Source organism: Petaurus breviceps, unplaced genomic scaffold (assembly GCF_028583685.1).
Source record: "Petaurus breviceps papuanus isolate PSGF00001 unplaced genomic scaffold, PetGlider_PUasm1.0 90919, whole genome shotgun sequence".
NCBI lineage: Eukaryota > Metazoa > Chordata > Mammalia > Diprotodontia > Petauridae > Petaurus > Petaurus breviceps.
Genome location: NW_027187378.1, coordinates 5496388 through 5515246, shown reverse-complemented (window position 1 = coordinate 5515246; position 18859 = coordinate 5496388). Strand labels below are relative to the sequence as shown.

General features: G+C 38.0%; 1 protein-coding gene across 1 annotated transcript in view; it reads right to left on the bottom strand.

Moving 5' to 3' along the window:
* NDUFAF5 (NADH:ubiquinone oxidoreductase complex assembly factor 5) overlaps window positions 1-18859 on the bottom strand; it is a 41835-nt gene that overhangs the window by 17194 nt on the left and 5782 nt on the right. Inside the window, exons 3-7 of the mRNA XM_069075437.1 lie at window positions 12791-12854; window positions 11683-11730; window positions 11476-11579; window positions 8214-8253; window positions 1633-1830 (exon numbers count right to left, since the gene is read on the bottom strand). Of these exons, the coding sequence (XP_068931538.1) occupies window positions 1633-1830; window positions 8214-8253; window positions 11476-11579; window positions 11683-11730; window positions 12791-12854 (454 nt within the window). The remainder of the gene's footprint in view (window positions 1-1632; window positions 1831-8213; window positions 8254-11475; window positions 11580-11682; window positions 11731-12790; window positions 12855-18859) is intronic.

The following is an 18859-nucleotide window of genomic DNA, read 5'->3' as shown; positions in this document are numbered from 1 at the left end:
AACTGACTTCTGAAAACCTTAAGTAGTTACATATGCAAAGCAAATATACTGTTCTATATACTGAATATAAAGATTATTATAATAAAGAACTTTTATAATCTTAATCAGGAATTTGTCCTGGGCCCTCTTTTCTTCTCTCTCTATAGTATTTCACTTGGTAAACTAATCAGCTCCCACAGATTTAATTATCAACTCTACGCAGAGAATTCTCAAATCTACCCATCCTGCCCTAACCTCTCTGCTAACCTCCAATTTCATATTTCCAACTACCTTTCTGATACCTCAAACTGGCTGTCCAGTAGATATTTTAAACTCAACGTGTTCAAAACCAAATTCCTTATTTTTTTTTCTAAACCCTCTCCACCCACCATCCTCCTAGAAAACTCAGGTTCAAAAGCTGGGAGTTATCTTCAACTCCTCATTATCTTTAACTACCTCCAACTCCACTTCCAATCTACTGGCAAGGCCTGTTGACTTCATCTATGCAACACCTGGACTACAGTAACAGTCTACTGGTGTCTGCATGGTTCGTCTGTCTTCACTCCAATGCAGCCTTCATTCAGCCACTAAAGTGACTTTCCTATAGCACTGGTTTGACCATATCCCCCCTCTACTCCCTAAATCGCAGTGGCTTCCAATCACCCCCAGGATCAAATACAAAAATGCTGTTTTGTATTTAAAGTCCTTTATATCCCTTCTAGTCTTCTTATGCCTTATTGCTCTACATGCATTCTTCAATATAGTTGAACTTACTTTCTGGCTACTGAAACTCCATTTTCGAGCTCCAGGCATTTTCTCTGACTGTCCCCCATATCTGAAATGCCCTTGCTCTCATCTCCACCTAGTTTCCTTTAAGTCCCAACTAAAATTGGCTTCCACAGGAAGCCTTTCTGGATTCCTCTTAGTTCTAGTGCCTTCCCTCTGGTAAATATTTCCATAAATGGGAAATAACATATAATAGCTTGTGTACAGTACATTTATATAGCTGTATATAACTTGCTTGTACATATTTGTTTCCTTGCTGTCTCTCCCATTTCAATATGAGCTCTGTGGGGGAAGGAGCTGTCTTCTGCCCCTTCTTATATCCCCAATGCTTAGCAGAGTGCCGAGCATTTATTTTTACTGACTGCTGACTATTATTCATATCAGTCATGTTACTTCCTCTACAAAAAAAATTTCAGTAGCTCTTTGCTGATAAAGTTAAACCTCTACCAGACATTTAAGACCTTCCACAATCTGGTATAATTGTACTTTTATAATCTTATCTCTAAATCTTCTCCAAATAATCTATGCTCCAACCACATTGGGCTAGTCTTTGACCTCTAATACAACTCTCTGTGCCTCTGTTCAGAAGGGCTTCCCCCCCTATTCCTGGACCTCACCATCTTTTCTGAAAGAGAGGCAACTGCATTTATGCTTTTTTTTTTAAAAGTGAATTACCTAGGTTAAATTATAATCCCTGGAGTTCAATTAAGTGATACGAATAGGAGATTTTAACTGAAAATCGTGGCACTTGGAATTTAAATGATAACATCAGTATTTCAAATAGTCCTTCAAAAATGAAGAAAATTTTTTAGTTGTTTCTGAACTGTCCACGTAAAAGGTTACTTGATTCTTATTCTTAATAGTTACCACAGTCAGTGTGTTAAAACCAGCTCTTCCCAGCAGATGGCCCAGATCACTGACAGCAGTGAAAGGAGAAATGTGTGGAGAAAATCCTCCTTCTCTTTCCAGTTCTGCTAACTGTAAAGAACATCGAAGTTCAAAGAGTGTATCCCCTCCAAACATTGCACCAATAAATACTCCATCTGGTTTTAAAACATAATGAATCTGTAAGACAAAAAAAAAATCTGTTCAGAGTAAGTACTAATCCCAAAATTAATTCTACTTACATTTCTGGAGTAGAGGACAAATAAAGTAAATTTATTTAGGCATGCAACAATTAATAATTATCACTCACATAGGGAGTACTGGCAAATACATTAAAAGATCTGATGTCCTAATCAATAACTTCTACATGTAAATGACAACTAATGTAGTGCAATTCATTCATTCAGACATCACATAGCTAGGAGTAGTCATTTGTACATTTAAACACTGCACAATCTGAAACAAAAATGAGGATACCTCTGTCTTTTAATTGAAAAGATGTCAGAACTGATTATTTTCCTGCCTTTAAAACTAATTTCTATAATCACATTCTTAATCAAAATTTTCAACCCCTGATAGTTCAAACTATATTCTGGAATGTAGTAAAACATTTGACAATACTTGATTTTGATAAGGAAGGGAGATCCTACAGTAAGATGGGCCCCATAATCTTGACTTCCTAGTCAAGATAAAGAACTTGAATTTAACATTTTAAAATGCTAAAAAAGCAGTATTTGGAGCACATCAAATATATACTCCACTGGCTATTGCCAACTGCCTTTTTACAGCCACCTTTTTTTGGCTCTGCCTCTTTCTTCCCGTTAAATGAAGTTACTCTTAAAGTTTGTTCTGGTTTTTTTCTTCTTGTACATTTTCTTAGACTCTTCAGCCACACCCAGAGGGTAACAGTTATTTCACATTATACAATGCTTTTATAAAACAACGAACTTTCCACCAAATAGTACAAGTGACCTGTCCACAGTCAAAGAGTGAATAAGAGACAGAGAGCTGGAACAGGAAGCTACTCTGACTCTAAATTCAGTGCTTTCCTACTACATAAGGTTGTACATGGCTCCCAAGTCTGCTTTATCAGCATATATCTTTCTCCCAAGTTTTAGTTTCACGGTATTAATTATCTGCTAAGTGTTTCCATCAACTATTCCCTCAAACACTGAGCAAGGGAGAGCTTCAACTCGGGAGGTGGCTGTGATCAAGCAGGAGAACGGCTGCAGGGCCAGCAGAGGTCTGTCATACTGATCACCCCTGTGGCCCTGAGCACACACTGGCCCCATGGCTCCTGGCAGCTCAGATATGACTCTGTGGGTGCTGCAGAGCACCGCATCAACACCTACAATTCCTCCAAGGGCACTGACAACATGAAGAACAATGACCACATGCTAACAGAGGATCTCTTGGAGCTGTAAGAAGGCATCTTCCTCTACACAGGCACTGCCTATCTCTACTACTCATCTATGCTCAAGATGAAACACCTGGCCCTCATCTTTCTTTGGTGTCCAGTCTGGCTTCTCTCTACACCAGAAGTACTGGATTCAAATATACAGCTTTCAGAAACCTGGTCATTATCTTCTCTTTTGCTCCACTGGCTATTATGCTTGTTTATGCTCTCCAGGTGGGATCCTTGGCCATCCTGCTACTGGTCTGTTATCCATTTAGCTCTCATCTCCAAGGCCAACCTTCAACACCAGGGAGGTGGAACTGGACAGAGGCTGGTTAGTCCCACTGTTCTCAATGGTCCTACATATTCTACAATACCCTGTTCTTCCTGCCCTAACTAACCTTTAGCATCCTGGACACATGCTACATAACCAGGATGTCAATGCCCTTGTTCTCCATTCTCATGACTTTTTCACATAAGACACAGTTCAGGACTTAGACCTTCAACAAATTGCTGCAGAAGACTGACAAACTCAGCATCCTTCTGGTTTTTTTCTAAATCTTTGGCATCATCCTGGCATAGGCACTCTACCCAAACTCTAAAGGGACAGACAAGAGGTTCTGTTTCCCTGCTGCCCTCCCCAGACCCTTGCATTCCGTTTTTTAGTAGAATGTCATTTCCCAGCTCAGCGATGAAATCAGAGTACCTGAGAACAGAGTAGGATTTGAGGAACTTTCACCTTTTGTGGATAATAGACCCCTATAATATCATCCATGTTTTCCTACAGTTTAAGTGTAAGCTTATTCAAATGCATATACAGAAAGTAGGCTGGCTGCATAATTTGAATGCTATACAGAGCTTCCACTAGAGGGCAGTGTCATGTCATTTTAAAAACTCCTGAACAAAAAACCAAAACAAAACTTGTCATCTTTCCCCAAGGCGTATCTCCATCCTGGCTTCTCTATTTCTGTTAACCACCATATTTCTCTTTACAGTATCTGTTAATTACTATAGTGGAAAGAACACCATGGCGTCCTGATTTGAAATCCCAAGTTGATTATTTATTACCTATTCATTTGACAGAAGGAAAGTTCCTTAACTCTTCCTGCCCCTTTTCATTTGACAACATACCCTCCCTCAGTTCTCCTACTTCTGGGACCATTCCTTCTCAGTCTCCTGTGGGCTTATCATCCACATCCACATCCACCCACAAGCACAGGCAGCTCTGTGCTGCTTCCTCTTCTCTTTATACTCTCACTTGATAATCAGTTCTCACTGGTTTAATTACCTATCAGCTCTCTGCAGATGGCTCCTGGATCAGCCCTGGTCTCTCCCTTGAGTTTCAGGACTATATCATCAACTGCCTATTGAATATTTTGAAAAGGATATCCTATAAATATCTCAAACGCAACATATTCAAAAGAACTTATTTAATTCCTCACAAACATACCCCTCTTCCAAACCTCCTGGTTTCTGTTAAGAGTCTCATCACCCTCCCAAAAATCCAGACTCCTTATCTCTCTTATCCTACAAAAATTCAATCAGTTGGGGCGGCCAGGTAGCACAGCGAGTAAGAGCACCGGCTCCAGTGTTGAGATAGACCTGGAGATCGAATCCCGGGCTCAGACACTTAGCACCCACCCAGAAACACCTGGCCGTGTAACCTTGAGCAAGTTACTTAACCCCAATTGCTTAGGGGCGGCCAGGTGGCTCAGCGAGTAAGAGCACCGGCTCCAGTGTTGGGACGACCTGGAGATCGAATCCCGGGCTCAGACACTCAGCACCACACCCAGAAATAACTGGCCGTGTAACCTTGAGCAAGTTACTTAACCCTGATTGCTTACAATTAAAAAAAAATTCAATCAATTGCCTAGAGTCTTATATCTACTACTCCACTCTACAGTCATGGCCACATTAATTCAGTCCTTCATCACTTCTCACTTGAACTTGCAATGACCTCCTAATTAACTGGTTGCTCTGCCTCATTTACTACTCCAAACCTTCTACAAAGTTGCCAAAACTATTTTTCTGAGCTTTAAGTACAGATCTGACCATGTCATTTTCCTACTTAACAAACTCCAGTTGCTTCCTATTGCCTCTATGGTCAAATACAAATTTCTACATTTGGCATTAAAAATCTTTCCCAACTTGGCTCTAACTTCCCTTTGTAGTTTTATTACATGATTCCTTTCAGGAATCAGCCACACTCACCCTCTTCAGTTCTTCTCCCAGAATATTCCTTCTCCTCTAACTTCTTAAGAGGTCCTCATTTCATCCAAAGCTCAGCTTAAGTGCTACCTTCCTCTCAGCTACCAGTGCTTTCTCCCACAAAATTATATTGTTTTTATTTTGTATCTACTTCTATATGCACATGTTGTTCCACCAGAGTGAACAGAAACTGTGGGAGGGGAAGAACTATTTTATTTTTGTCTCTGTACCTCCGCACCAAGCACAGTGCCCAGAATCTAGCAACTGTTTTAATAAATTCTGGCTCTCTAAAAACAATGACTTTTTAAAAAACCTGTACATTATATGTCAAGAAATCATAAATGAAAAATTCCCAAGTCTTTTAGAACTGGGAACAAGCAAAGACAGAGTCTACTGATTCCTTCCTGAAATATTATAGCAAAAACCCCAAATAGTATAGCAGAGATCCCAATGCTACTACACCTGTGAGTCTACTGTTGGGCCCTTCAGGAAAGTTAGAACTAGCCACAAAGGCTGAAATCAGGTGTCACTGGAAATATTCCCACGTACCACTTACCCATAGAATTCAGCACTTCTTAAGCTGTGGGTCATGATCCTACATTTAAGAAGAGCTGAAGGGATGGCAAGTGGAAAATTTTTAAGAAGTCCTGAATAGACCACCTTGTGACTGTAGAACACACCCTTAAAGGGTGGGATCTGTGCTCTACGATGACCAAGTGAATAATACCGTGTTTCCCTGATAATAAGACATTGTCTTATTAATTTTTTTGGACAGAAAAACACCAGAGGGCTTATTTTCAGGGGAGGGCTTATTTTAATGAACATTGACAGCAATTTTAATAAACAGGTAAATGTGAACAAAAAAATGTACCTTTATTCAATAAGCAAATCACTGGGAAAGAACAGGATGACGCGCTCACTGCTGCAGCTCTGATTGGATGCAGCTTGGAGCGCGGCATGCGTTTCGGGGGGGGGGCGGTGCATACAGAGGCTACTGTAATGTAGCGTGTAGTGCAGGGGATCACCTTCACTACAGTAGCAATCTCAATAGGGCTTATTTTCGGGATAGGTCTTATTATCGGGAAAACACGGTAGCATGTTTTTTTTTTTCAATTTCAAGGGAGTTTAATTTTCAAAGGGCAAGTGGGTATGGATGAGTTGTGATCTACAGATCGGTTTATATTACGTTTCTGCCCAAACCCACATCTTTTTAATTTCCCTGTTAGCTACCCAACTTCACAGATCTTTTCATTTCTTCCTGCACAATATCTGTTGCATATCCCTTTCTCTCTGTTTACATAAACACCAACCAAATTCAGGTTCTTATCACCTTTTAGACTATTAACAGAGGCTCTTAACTGACCCTTCTGCCTCAACTCTCCTCTCTTTAATCCATATTTCAAAGTGATTTTCCTCAGGTGCAGGTTAGATCACATCAGCCTTCCACTTAATAAAACACCACTGGCTAACTATGGATTCTAAAATAAAATATGATTTCATCTCTTTTTAATTTCTAATTTTCTAAGTTTTCTAATGTGTTTAATTCACAGAATCAAAGAATTTTATAGTTAGAAGTTACATGGTCCAAACCATATGCAACCAAACAGAATCCCCACTACAATATGCTCAACAAGTGAGTGTCAGTTTTTGTCTTAAGTCCTCCAAGCAGGGAGAACCCACTACCTCCCAAAGAAGATCATTCCACTGTGGGACAACTCTAATGGTTTGGAAATTTTCCTCACATCTAATCTAAAATTACCTCTTTGAAACTTCCATCCATTGTTCCTTGTTCTGTCCTCTTGACAATCGTAACAAGTCTGATCCCTTTTCCATATGAGAGTCCTTCAAATATTTTAAGAGAGCTGTCATGTTCCTCCCCAACCCCCCACCCCATCTTCTCTTATGCAGATTAAACACGCCCAATGCTTTCTCCCTAACATCATATGACTTGGACCCTCTTCTGGACATTCTCTACCTTATCAATGGTGTTCTTCAACTATGGTATCCAGAATCAATACAATACTTCCAAAAACAAGTTAGGTCTAGAGAAAGGTATAATAGGACCATCACCTCTCTTGTTCCTAGAAGTTGTATTTCTCCTAAGAAAGAAGTTGTAACTCTCTTAATTAGCTTTATTGGCTGTCACAACATACTATTGGCATACTGAACCTGAAGGACACTACAATATCCAGGTTTTTTTTGGAGGGGGGAAGGTAGGGCAATTGGGGTTAAGTGACTTGCCCAAGGTCACAAAGCTAGTAAGTGTTAAGTGTCTGAGGCTGGATTTGAACTCGGGTCCTCCAGACTCCAGGCTTGATGCTTTATTCACTGTGCCACCTAGCTGCCCCCATCCAGTTATTTTTAAGAGTATTTGCTGTGTAACCTATCTAATATTTATACCATAGTATCTAGGGTTTAATAAAAGCTTGCTGACTAATTGTGAAGTTGATTTTATAATTACAATGGACAATACATTAATCCATTTTTATCATTTGTAAATAAATATATATATGCATTGGGGATGAATACTTTTTTTTTAACTGATAGAAATGTGCAATAAAAAAATTTGGAGAACACTGACTTCTACCACTAGTTTGGCAAGTAATCACTTAACTTATCTATATTTCTTATACTTCTGTCATATGGTTGTATATATTTTTGCTTTATTTCCTTAAGTTTTTAATCGTAAGAACCTTTTTTTAATATTTCTCAGTATCCCTCAGACCACCTACTAAAATACCATACATAGTTAAGTCAATAAATATTTACTGATTTTAATTCTAAGATAACATTCCACATATTTGGTCTATAAGCAAATTTTAAACTAACTAAATTAGTTTAGAGTTTGTGTAGCTTTATTAATTTCTTAAAACTTATAATGACTATAGTATATTTAATGATAGGCCCATAATAATACTATTAAATTATAATAAATAGATGTATTTATATTTTTTCTCACCTGTTTAAATGCTCTAGGAAGGTCATTCACCCAATGCAAACTGAAATATAAAAACATATCTGTTATACTTTAATGAAAAAAAATGTTAATCTTGAAGAATAGTGCCTTAAAACTAGGATAAGTCTACTGGGGGCTGTCATACTTTTTAAGAGGCATAGGGACAATTTTTAAATTTTCAATTACTTAAAACTCTATCCTAGTAATTCTCATCATTTTATCTGAAAGAAAACCTGTGTTCTAGTCCCATCTCTGCTAGTGACTAGGTATGGGACCCTCAGGCAAACAATTTTAACTCTGTAGAGTTCATTTTTTAATTTGTAAAATGAGTGATTTGGATGAGATGATCTCTAAGGTCCTTTCTAACTATAAAATTCTATCCTTTATAATATCCATCTGTTAGGAAGAAATTCAGTCTACTAGCTTTACTTGTAACTTAAACTGTCTAAATGGGAACCAGTATGGCACAAAGGAAATAGTGACAGATTTGGAGTCAGAAGGATCATTTGTTAAATAAGGAGGATTAGACTACACAATATCTAAAGTCCCTTCCAGATCTAAATCTGGTGACTTGGTGTCCTGATTCTAGATTAGCTAAGTTAAAAAAATTAACTCCAAATGCTACCACAGCTAACATTTAGCTTAAATAGCAAGAGCTCTACTTTTAACCAAGTTCTTGTTACCAAAAATTGTAAAAACAAGGACTTGTTTGTAAGTTCAAAAGCTTTAGCAATTTTAACAATAAAATACATTTCAGTTCTAGAAATACTCTCCATTTGATGAAGGTCTTTCAAATAGGTGTCGACAGCTGAAAAGTATAATTTATTAGCAGATCTAAACATTCCAAAAAGGTAAAATACAATTTAAGAAATTTTACTGTTAAGCTAACTCAGTGACTTTAAATAATTTACTTTTTTTAAAATGTCAAGAAACAACATAAAATATTACATAAAATTTAAGTCTACCTCCTGTGGGACACAGTTCTGTCCAATATTTAAATCAGAAACTGACAGAATATAGCAAAGAATTTAACAAACACCATACATTGCTGTTTGTCATTTTTTTATGGTATTCTGAATGTCCTTAGGTAATCAACCATCTAGGTAAGAATTATATAATTCTTATTAATAAATCATAAGCATATATCACACAAATCTAAATTGATAGAAATTCTTATAATCCTACTTTAGGTGGAAAGTATTAACATCTTCTATAGCCTGAGCCAAATGAAGTTATTGCTTCTTTTTAATAAAATTCAATAATTTTCTAATTTATTTTTCATGGTGTTTCCCATTTAGTTGCATTAGTTCAACATATACTACTGTGTGACAAGTACTGTGCTAGTTTGTGGGGGCTACAAAGACAAAAATAGAATATCTGCCCTCCAAGAGCTTATATACTATGTATCCATAACAATGGGGAAGCTAGGTGGGCACAGTGGACAGAGCATGGGGTCTGGAGACAGGGCTTTGTGGGTTCAAGTCTTTTTTTTTTTTAAGCAATTGGGGTTAAGTAACTTGCTCAAGGTTACACGGCCAGTTATTTCTGGGTGTGGTGCTAAGTATCAGAGCCCGGATTCCATCCCAGGTCAAACCGACTCTGGGGCCGGCACTCTTACTCAAGTCTTGCTTCAGACGCTTACAAGCTGTGTGACCCTGAGCAAGTCACTTAAACCTGTTTGCCTCAGTTTCCTCATCTATAAAATGAGTTGGAGAAGGAAATGGCAAACCACTCTAATTTTTTTGCCAAGAAAAGCCCAATGGGGTCATAAAGAGTCAGATGTGACTAAAAAATACTGAACAAACAAAATCCATATTTATGTTATCTTATACTTAAAAGATCTCAATGAGGTGGGAGGTGGGGTGTCAAAAATATAAGTCAAGTAGGTTGCCTTGGGAGGTAGGCATTCTTCTCAGTTCTTCTGGCAGAGAGAGAGGCTAGATGACCACTTACCAGGGATGTTGTAGTAGGAATTATTTTTTACGTACAGGTTGGACTAGAAGGTCTCTTAAGTAGAGCTAAGATTCTGTATGATTTATTTCCATTTTACAAAAGGGAAACTTGGTTGTGATAGAAGATCACTAATTTTAAAGATACAAGTCTTTGAACCCTGGATCTGTTATTTACCCATGTGGTCTTGCACAAGTCACTTAGCTTCTCTGGGCATCAGTTTCCTCATCTGTAAAATCAGGGGTTATACTGGAATATATCTAAGGTTACTTCCACATCGAAATTATAGGACACTATAACTGAAATGACTTGCTCTAGGTCAACAGGTTAATGATAGAATGGAGGCTAGAACTTCCTTCCTTCTTAACAGTGGACTATTTCTATTAAACCAATGTTTCCTAATAATTTTTGTTTAATGGGAGAATACTATAAATATCTACATTTTACAGGGCAGGAATAGTGGGGGAAAATGTCCTGGCAATAATGAAAATGGGTGTAGGCATGGATATGCTGGTAAAAATGTGATGGCCCACCTATGTGAAAAAAGCCATATATGACTAGTGAACATTCATTAAAAAATTACAATAATCAGCTGCTAAATTAGAGAATCTGCGATTAAAAGACTCAGGTGAAAATCAGAAGGCAGAAGGGATATGATACATAGCACAAAGGAAGAAATGGTTCTAAGGGAAAGCTGTAGACAAAAAGAGCTAATTATGGAAAAGCCAATCTACTACACTAATAGATCTCTTTTAAAAAAAAATTATCTTAACCAAAGTCAAATTGTTTTGAGAATTAGATCTGGCATTACTTACTAGGTCCCTTCATTTCCATGTCTTTTTATTATTTTCTTCAACGTTTTATTTTTGCCTCCACATAAATTTTATTTTTTTCTACTTCTTAAAAGCAACCATTTGTAGTTTTAATATAATTTTTTATTATAGTGACTCATTATATACATTCTTATTAATATTTTTCTAATTATTTAGGTCCACGTACATCTTTAAACAATGTTTTACAGGTCTATTTATAAAATTCTTGTATGTATCTTGGCAGATAGACTTCCAATTATTTTATATATTCTGTAGTTATTTTAAGTGGAATTTTTCTTTTTATCTCTTCCTACTAGGTTCTACTGATACTACACAGAAATGCTGATATGTGTGGATTTACTTTATATCCTACAGATTTTCAAAGTTATTAATTTTTTCATTGAATTGATGCAGAGTGAATTATTTGTTCTTAAAATTAAACCTTTGTAGGCATAATTACTGATAGAGAATCAAAAGAAATAAAGTAAAAATGAAATGCCAACCTTAAACTGCTAACAACCAGATCAAATGTATTTTCTCTGAAGGGAAGAAATTCTTCATCAGCCAACACATGGACAGTGGGTATTTCGGTTTCTAAGGTGTTTTTCTATAATTAAAAAAAGTTTGAGATTCATTTCACAGAATGCCAAGTATTAACTCAATGAATGCATCATTAAACTGATACCAATATAGTGTTATGAACTACATACCAAAGCATTTTCTGCAATGTCTACCTGGAAAAATTTCCCAACAACTTCCTGCAGAAAAACAATACAAATTTGGTTAAACTTGATAAAAATACTTTTGCCACTGAAATTGCTAAAGAGAATAAAATTATAAATGATTTTTTCAGCAATAAAAACCTTATCAAGTAAAAATTTCTAAATAAAACAAATTCAATTAGGTACATGAGATAAATTTTAAAATGTATACAACTAATCTTTACTAAAAAGATGAAGAACATCATTGTGGGTAATCACAATCTAAAAACCAAAACTGCTCATAAGTGAGCTGAATCAGGCTCTGAGAGAACGGAAAAGAGTAAGACAGACATATACACAAACCTCCATAAAATATATACTTCTTGAGGGCAGGAAATGTTTTATTTACTGTTTATAGCCCCAGCATCTTATATAATGCCTTGTACACAGAAAGTGCTTTAAGGTAAACTGAAGAATCCAGGATGCCCACCACAGTACCATACTAAGTATTAGTACATATTTGGTAATTGTAGTTTGAGAGAGGACTCAGTTCAATTTACAATCCATGTCTATTCTGCACTGTCAAACAAAAAAATAGAACAAATGTAAAAACTGAGTATCTCTAATCAATACCCTAGGTTATTCAGTTAGTCAAGCAACTCACATTTATTAAGTACCTACTCTAGTTTCAATTTTACTATTTCTTGATGGGAATCATTGATTAAATCTGAAATTCATAAAAATGAAAGTGAATTATGGATAAAGTATTTTTTTAAAAATAGATATAATGCAAACGTTCATTGTATTACAAATATAACCATTCGTGAAAACTGACTATAGAAACACTTTGTACCTATAACAAAAAAAAAAAAGAAAGTGAATAATTACCATTAGCTTTTGGAAAAAGAATATAAAATTATTATAAATAAAAATGAGTCATTAGGGGAAAAATGGAAAACAGATTCTAGCATTTTTATGTTACATTTATTTTAACAAGTAAAAATTTAAATGTTATGCATATTTTTATCATTTTATAAGGACTGAGATGAAACATTTTTTACTTAAAAATATCAACAAACTTATTATTTCTGAAAGAAAAATCATCACAAAAACATACCTTATTCAAATGATGTGCTATATAACCTCTTCCAGAGCCAACATCCAAAGCAAGGGGAAAATCTCTAATAGAAAAAAAGATATTTTGATAGTACCACAACACATGAAATAGTTTCCCGAGTTCCAAGTTAACATCTTTGTTAACTGTTTTGTAACTAGTTATCTCTATTTTTAAGATTAGCTCAGTGTTATAGAGACTCCCAAGGAAAAGTAACCTAAAGGACTACAGAGCTGTTGTGCTGACCTCGTATGTCTGTGAAACCTGGACAGTCTATCAGCACCATGGCAGGAAACTGAATTGCTTCCATTTGAATTGTTTTAGGAATATTCTGAAGCTCACCTGGCAAAATAAGGTACGCTGAGGTCCTTTCTCAAGCTTAACTGCCAAGGATTCAAACTCTACTACAGAGAGCACAGCTCTGATGGGCTAACCACATTGCTCAAATGCCAAAAGTACGTTTGCATAAAAGACTTTTACAGAGAACTCATACAAGGCAAGGGCTCACATGGAGGTCAGAATTAGTGATACAAGGACACTCAAAATCTCTCTAAAGAACTTTGGAATCAATTGTGGGACATAGTCAAAGTACCACCCAGCATGGTGTGTCTGCATCAAAGAAAGCACTGTACTCTACATGCAAAGCAGAACTGCAGTAGCTCAAAAGAAATATGAGATGCACAAATTTAGAGACATCTCCACTCCAAATGTTTACGTAGACTATTTGTAGCTGACTGTGGAGTAGCCTTCCAAGCTTGTAATTGGTGTGATCAGCTACAGCCCAATACACCATATGTTTACTCTAACATAGCGATGTCATTTGTCCTCTTTGAGAACAAAGGACAATCAACCAAACAACCAAATTGGGGATTCAATCATTAAATTGCTAAATTTAATTAATTGTTAAAGGCTCCAAATAAGATACAGATCCTAAGGACACCATTACACTAAGAAAATAGCATATTTTGGTTTTAGTTATATTAACGTAAAAAGTACTGTCCTTACTGCCTTTTTACACAGAGCAGATTAATGCTGAAAAAAGGGGGAAAAAATAAGTTTGGTTACATAAAGAAAAATAATTAAATCAACTAGTTAAGGATATGATTTGGGGGTGGGTAGGTGGCACAGTGCATAGAGCACCGGTACTGAAGTCAAGAGGACCTGAATTCAAATCCGGCCTCAGACACTTAACACATACTAGCCATGTGAACCTGGGCAAGTTAACCCCAACTGCCCTGCCCTTCCCCCTCAAAAAAGAAAAAGGAAAAAGAAAAAAAAAAGCATGTAATTTTACTTTTCCATATATACTTTGATGCCTCAATGGGAGTAGGAGACTGAAAGTTTAATAAAAACTGCTAAAGTAAGCTTGTAAAGAATTATTTTCAGATGAAATTTGAGCAATTTGTAACAGAAAATGCAAATTGTGGCATACCTATAAAGACTAAATAAATCACTTTGTAAAACATGTGGAAGGAGACAATTTGTATGTTAATACTCTGATGTACTAAAAAAGTAGAAGCTCTTTTATTAAAAAGTGATGGTATGTGTGAAGATATTAAAATGTAGCTGAGGATCTTTAAAAAACCTCGGAGCTGCAGGGTATTATGGCCTCTAAATCATTTGCATATAACTTTTAAGACTTACAGTAAAACTGAAAAACAAAAGAAATTACATAACTATTTGAAGACTGAGGGATGATTAAATAAGGACTGTTTATTTTTTAGGTAAAATTTATTGAGATGTTACCCCATAAGCAAAAGGTGAGTCACAGTACCAGGAGGTTATGTTTTTTTTTTTTATTATTATTAAGCAATCAGGGTTAAGTAACTTGCTCAAGGTTACATGGCCAGGTGTTTCTGGGTGGGTACTAAGTGTCTGAGCCCGGGATTCGATCTCCAGGTCTTCTCAACACTGGAGCCGGTGTGCTACCTGGCCGCCCCCAGGAGGTTATGTTTTAAGCCACTGGATACAGTTAGAGATCAAAAGTTGAAGAAAGGGAAAGTGAGGAAGACTCAGCAATGGGGCAAAAAGAATTCTACTGGAGTTTTCTGAAGTAACAAGCAGCAGGGGCAATCAAGCTGATAAGGTTTCAGCTGCTCTGGTTTCAAATACTGCTCTCCACTTCCATCTATTAAGGTTAGAGGTAAATCCTCCTCCAAGTACTTGCTACTCTTTGCTGCCTCTCTCTGGTCCAAGGGAAAAGCAGAAATGGGAAGTCAGGTTTTGCAGATGCTTTTCTGTATAGAAAGAAATGATGAAATTTAACTGGAGGAAGCAGAATCCTGGTGAGTGAAGAGCTGCATAGGTTTGATTGCTTTGGCCACAGAGTTAATCTGGACTGTTTTGCTTGAAGCTCTGTAGAGGTGGTGGAATATTCCTTAGTCCCCAATGCCACTTCCAGACTTCCCTCTACTGCCATCACTCACTATACAGATTTATCACCCACTTGAGATCCTGGTGGCCATTATCCATCAATCCCCAAAACATTCTCCCTTCTTCTTCAATGAGTTTAGTGCCTGGTTTACTGTTTCTCTTTCTAGCCATCTCCTTGCCTTCCCAGTGATTGAGAGGTATGAGAGAAAGTGTAGCCAGTCCTAGACAGTACGACCATGGGATAAGCTGTATCAGGAGAAAGTATCAGTAAATTACAGAAGATAGGAGAGAGAAAGGAATAGTATGAGATGAGAATAAGTTTGTAAATTACAACGCAGATTTTCCAGAGAACACAATGGAAGGGCTGGGCAGAACTAAAGTAGACAATGGGAGGTAGGGTTGAGAAAGATGGGAATGAGGAAGTAGAAAGTTAAGGTTGAAGAAAGAGGTTTATTCTTTAGTATCTGGGGGTTTGGTATCCCTGGGATAGGACAGTAAAAGGAGATAGAAATAGATACAACAAAAAATCCTTGTGATGTGGTTAAGTGGTACAGTGAGTAGAGCACTGGCTCAGAGTCAGGAGGACCTGAGTTCAAATCCGGCCTCAGTCACTTAACACTTACTAGCTGTGTGACCTTGCACAAGTCACTTAACCCCAACTACCCTGCCCTCCCCCCTCCAAAAGGTAAAACAACCAAAAAAAGATAGATAGTGGTTCCTGGGGACTAGGGATAAGTCTAGTCAGAAGACGATGAAGCAGAGGGATCATGCTAGGTCCTAGAATAATAACTAGGGCATGTATCAGGGAAATGAACAGTTTAAGAGTGGGTAGGGACAGGCCTGATGTGTAGCAGCTTGGTCACTTTAACTCCAGACCTGAGTCCAAATTCCAGTGTGCACTGAGGAGAGGACCTGTGCCAAGAGATAGCAACAATCTACTGGATTTCCAACCAAAATCAAGCCTAACTGGTATCACCCAGACCTGAACCCTGGTGGGCAGCTTGCAAAGCTCAGAAAAGAGAGCAGTGAACAAACTTTACCCCAATCAGACTTCACAGGGAGCAGGACAAGTTTGCATTCAGGTATCCATCCAGAGCCATCTCTGAGCATCTTCAAAACCAGAGAACTTAATCCATAAAGCAGCAGCTGGATCCCAGAGAATACAGAGTGGGACCAATCAAGAACCACCATTCCCACCAGAAATGCAGAGAACAAGGACCTAACACAGAGTCCCAATTCAGAAACTGAGGCTGAAAGAATGAGCAAACAGAAAAAAAGACTTCCAAAGTAAATTATTATTATTGATTCATTCAATAAACATCTGCTATGTGCTAAGTGCTGGGGATACAAAGAGGCAAAAGACAGTCCTTGCCCTCTAGTAGCTCATAATCTAACAGGTGAGACAAAATGCAAACAAGTATGTACAAACAAGCTATATGTAGGATAAATAGAACAGAATTAACAGAGGGAAGGCACTGGAATTAAGAGCGATTAGGGAAACCTGGGATTTTAGTTGGGACTCAAAGGAAATCAGTGGTCAGCAGAGGAGGGAGAATGTTCCGGGCATGGAACAGTCAGAGAAAATGACTGGAGCTGAGAGATGGAGTATCATAATTGTGGAACAATCAGGAGCCAGTGTCACTGGATAGAAGAGTACATGTTAGGGAGAAAGGTGTAAGAAGACTGGAAAAGTAGATGGGAGTTAAATTATGAAGGGCTTTGAATGCCAGAGCATTTTGTATTTGTTCCTAGAGGCTGGAAGCCACTGGAATTAATGAAGTAGAGGGGTGACATGATAAGACCTTCATTTTAGGAAAATCACATTAGTGGCTCAATGAAGGATAGATTGGATTGGGGAGAGACTCATCAGCAGGTTATTGCAATAATCAAGGCATGAGGTGATGAAAAAGGTGGCAGGAGAGAAGGGAGTATATCCAGGCAATGTTACAAAGATCACATCAACAAGCCTTGCTTGGCCTGATTTTGGCTATGGGGGTAACAGACAGTGAGGAATCCAGAATGCTGCCTAGGTTTTGAATCCGAGGGACTGGGAGGATGGTGCTGCTCTCTGTTGTTCTTGTCTGCCCATTCTCGAAGAGGACCATGATATCATGGAGCATCATGATGCCATGACATGCAAGTGAACTGGATTTAAGTGAGGGAGGGCTGTACAAAGTCTCCAGCTTCACTTTCTCCTCCAGAGTCACCTGGGTCCAATGACAAGATACAGAGCAGGGCGACTGAAGGTGGCTCTGGATGCAATGAGAGACCTTGACCTTTTAAGCTAAGGTCTTTAACAGATCTCACTTTGACTGAGGCAATGCCATTTACTGATTAAGGAAATGAGGAAATGAGACAGAGAATAGCCTATTTTACCTAGTTAAAAAAAAATTTAATCTGGGAGGGGAAGATTCTCAGGGTTTCTGGCCAAAACAGCAACAAATGCTATTTCCATCCACTCTGAGCCAATCAGGGCCAAACAATGACCAAGTGGAGCTTGGCCTAGGAAATATTGTTGACCAAACAATGAGAGCTGGAATGATTTGGGTTTAAGGCATTCAGTCCTTAAGAAAGAAATCTAGCTGCTAAACTCCAAGCTATCTTGCTAGATTTAAGAGATCAAAATTTACATTCCTTTGGGCAGAGAACACACAGGTAAGGGTATGATACCCCATGTACCTCATGTGGACAGAGGGAAAGAGGGAAGGAAGGGAGGGAGAGAGGGAGGGAGGAAGAGAGGGAGGGAGAGAGGGAGGGAGGGAGGAAGGAAGGAAGGGAGGGAGGGAGGAAGGAAGGAAGGAAGGGAGGAAGGAAGGAAGGAAGGAAGGAAGGAAGGAAGGAAAGAAGGAAGGAAGGAAGGGAGGGAGGGAGGGAGGGAGGGAGGTAAAGAGGAAGGGAGGAGCTAGTTGCCCAAATGGCCAGCACTATTTGGGTCCCCAGGGGGACAGCCCCTACTACTACTCAAAGCAGTTGTTGTTCGTCCTTCATTCTCAAAGAGGACCATATCATCAGGGAGGTGACACGATGACATGTGGATGAACTGGATTTAACTAAGAGAGAACTGCAAAGTCAACAGTTGCCCTTTATAATAATAGGGAAGGTAGAAGGTGAAGTGTTTGGGGGAAAGATAATGAGTTCTGTTTTGGACACTGAGTTTAAGATGTCTACTAGATATCTAAAAGACAGGTAGAGATGAGAGATTGGAGATGAGGAGAGAGTTTGGAGCAAGAAAGTGGATATGAGAATTATCAGCACAGAGATGACAATTAAATCCACTAGAGCTGATGAGATCACCAAGTGAAATAGTATAGAGGGAAAAGAGAAGAAGACACAGGACAAAACCCTGGGCATGATCTGGAGGAGGAACCAGCAAAGGAAACAGAGAGAAGAAAACCAGGAGAGAAAAGAGTATTAAGAACAGAATGATCAATGGTGTCAAAGACTGCAGAGAGGTCAAGGAGAATGAGGATTGAGAAAAGGCCACTGGATTTGTCATCTCAGCGAAAATGGTAATTGGAGAGAGCAGCTTCAGTGGAATAAGGTTGAAAACTATATTGTTAGGAGTTAAGAAGAGATCAAGAGGAGAAAAATTGGAGGGACTTATTGCAGGTGGCATTTTCAAAGAGTTTAGTACAAAGGGCAGAAGAGATATAAGATGATAGCTAATGGGGATGGATCTACTGAGAGCTTTTTTAGGAT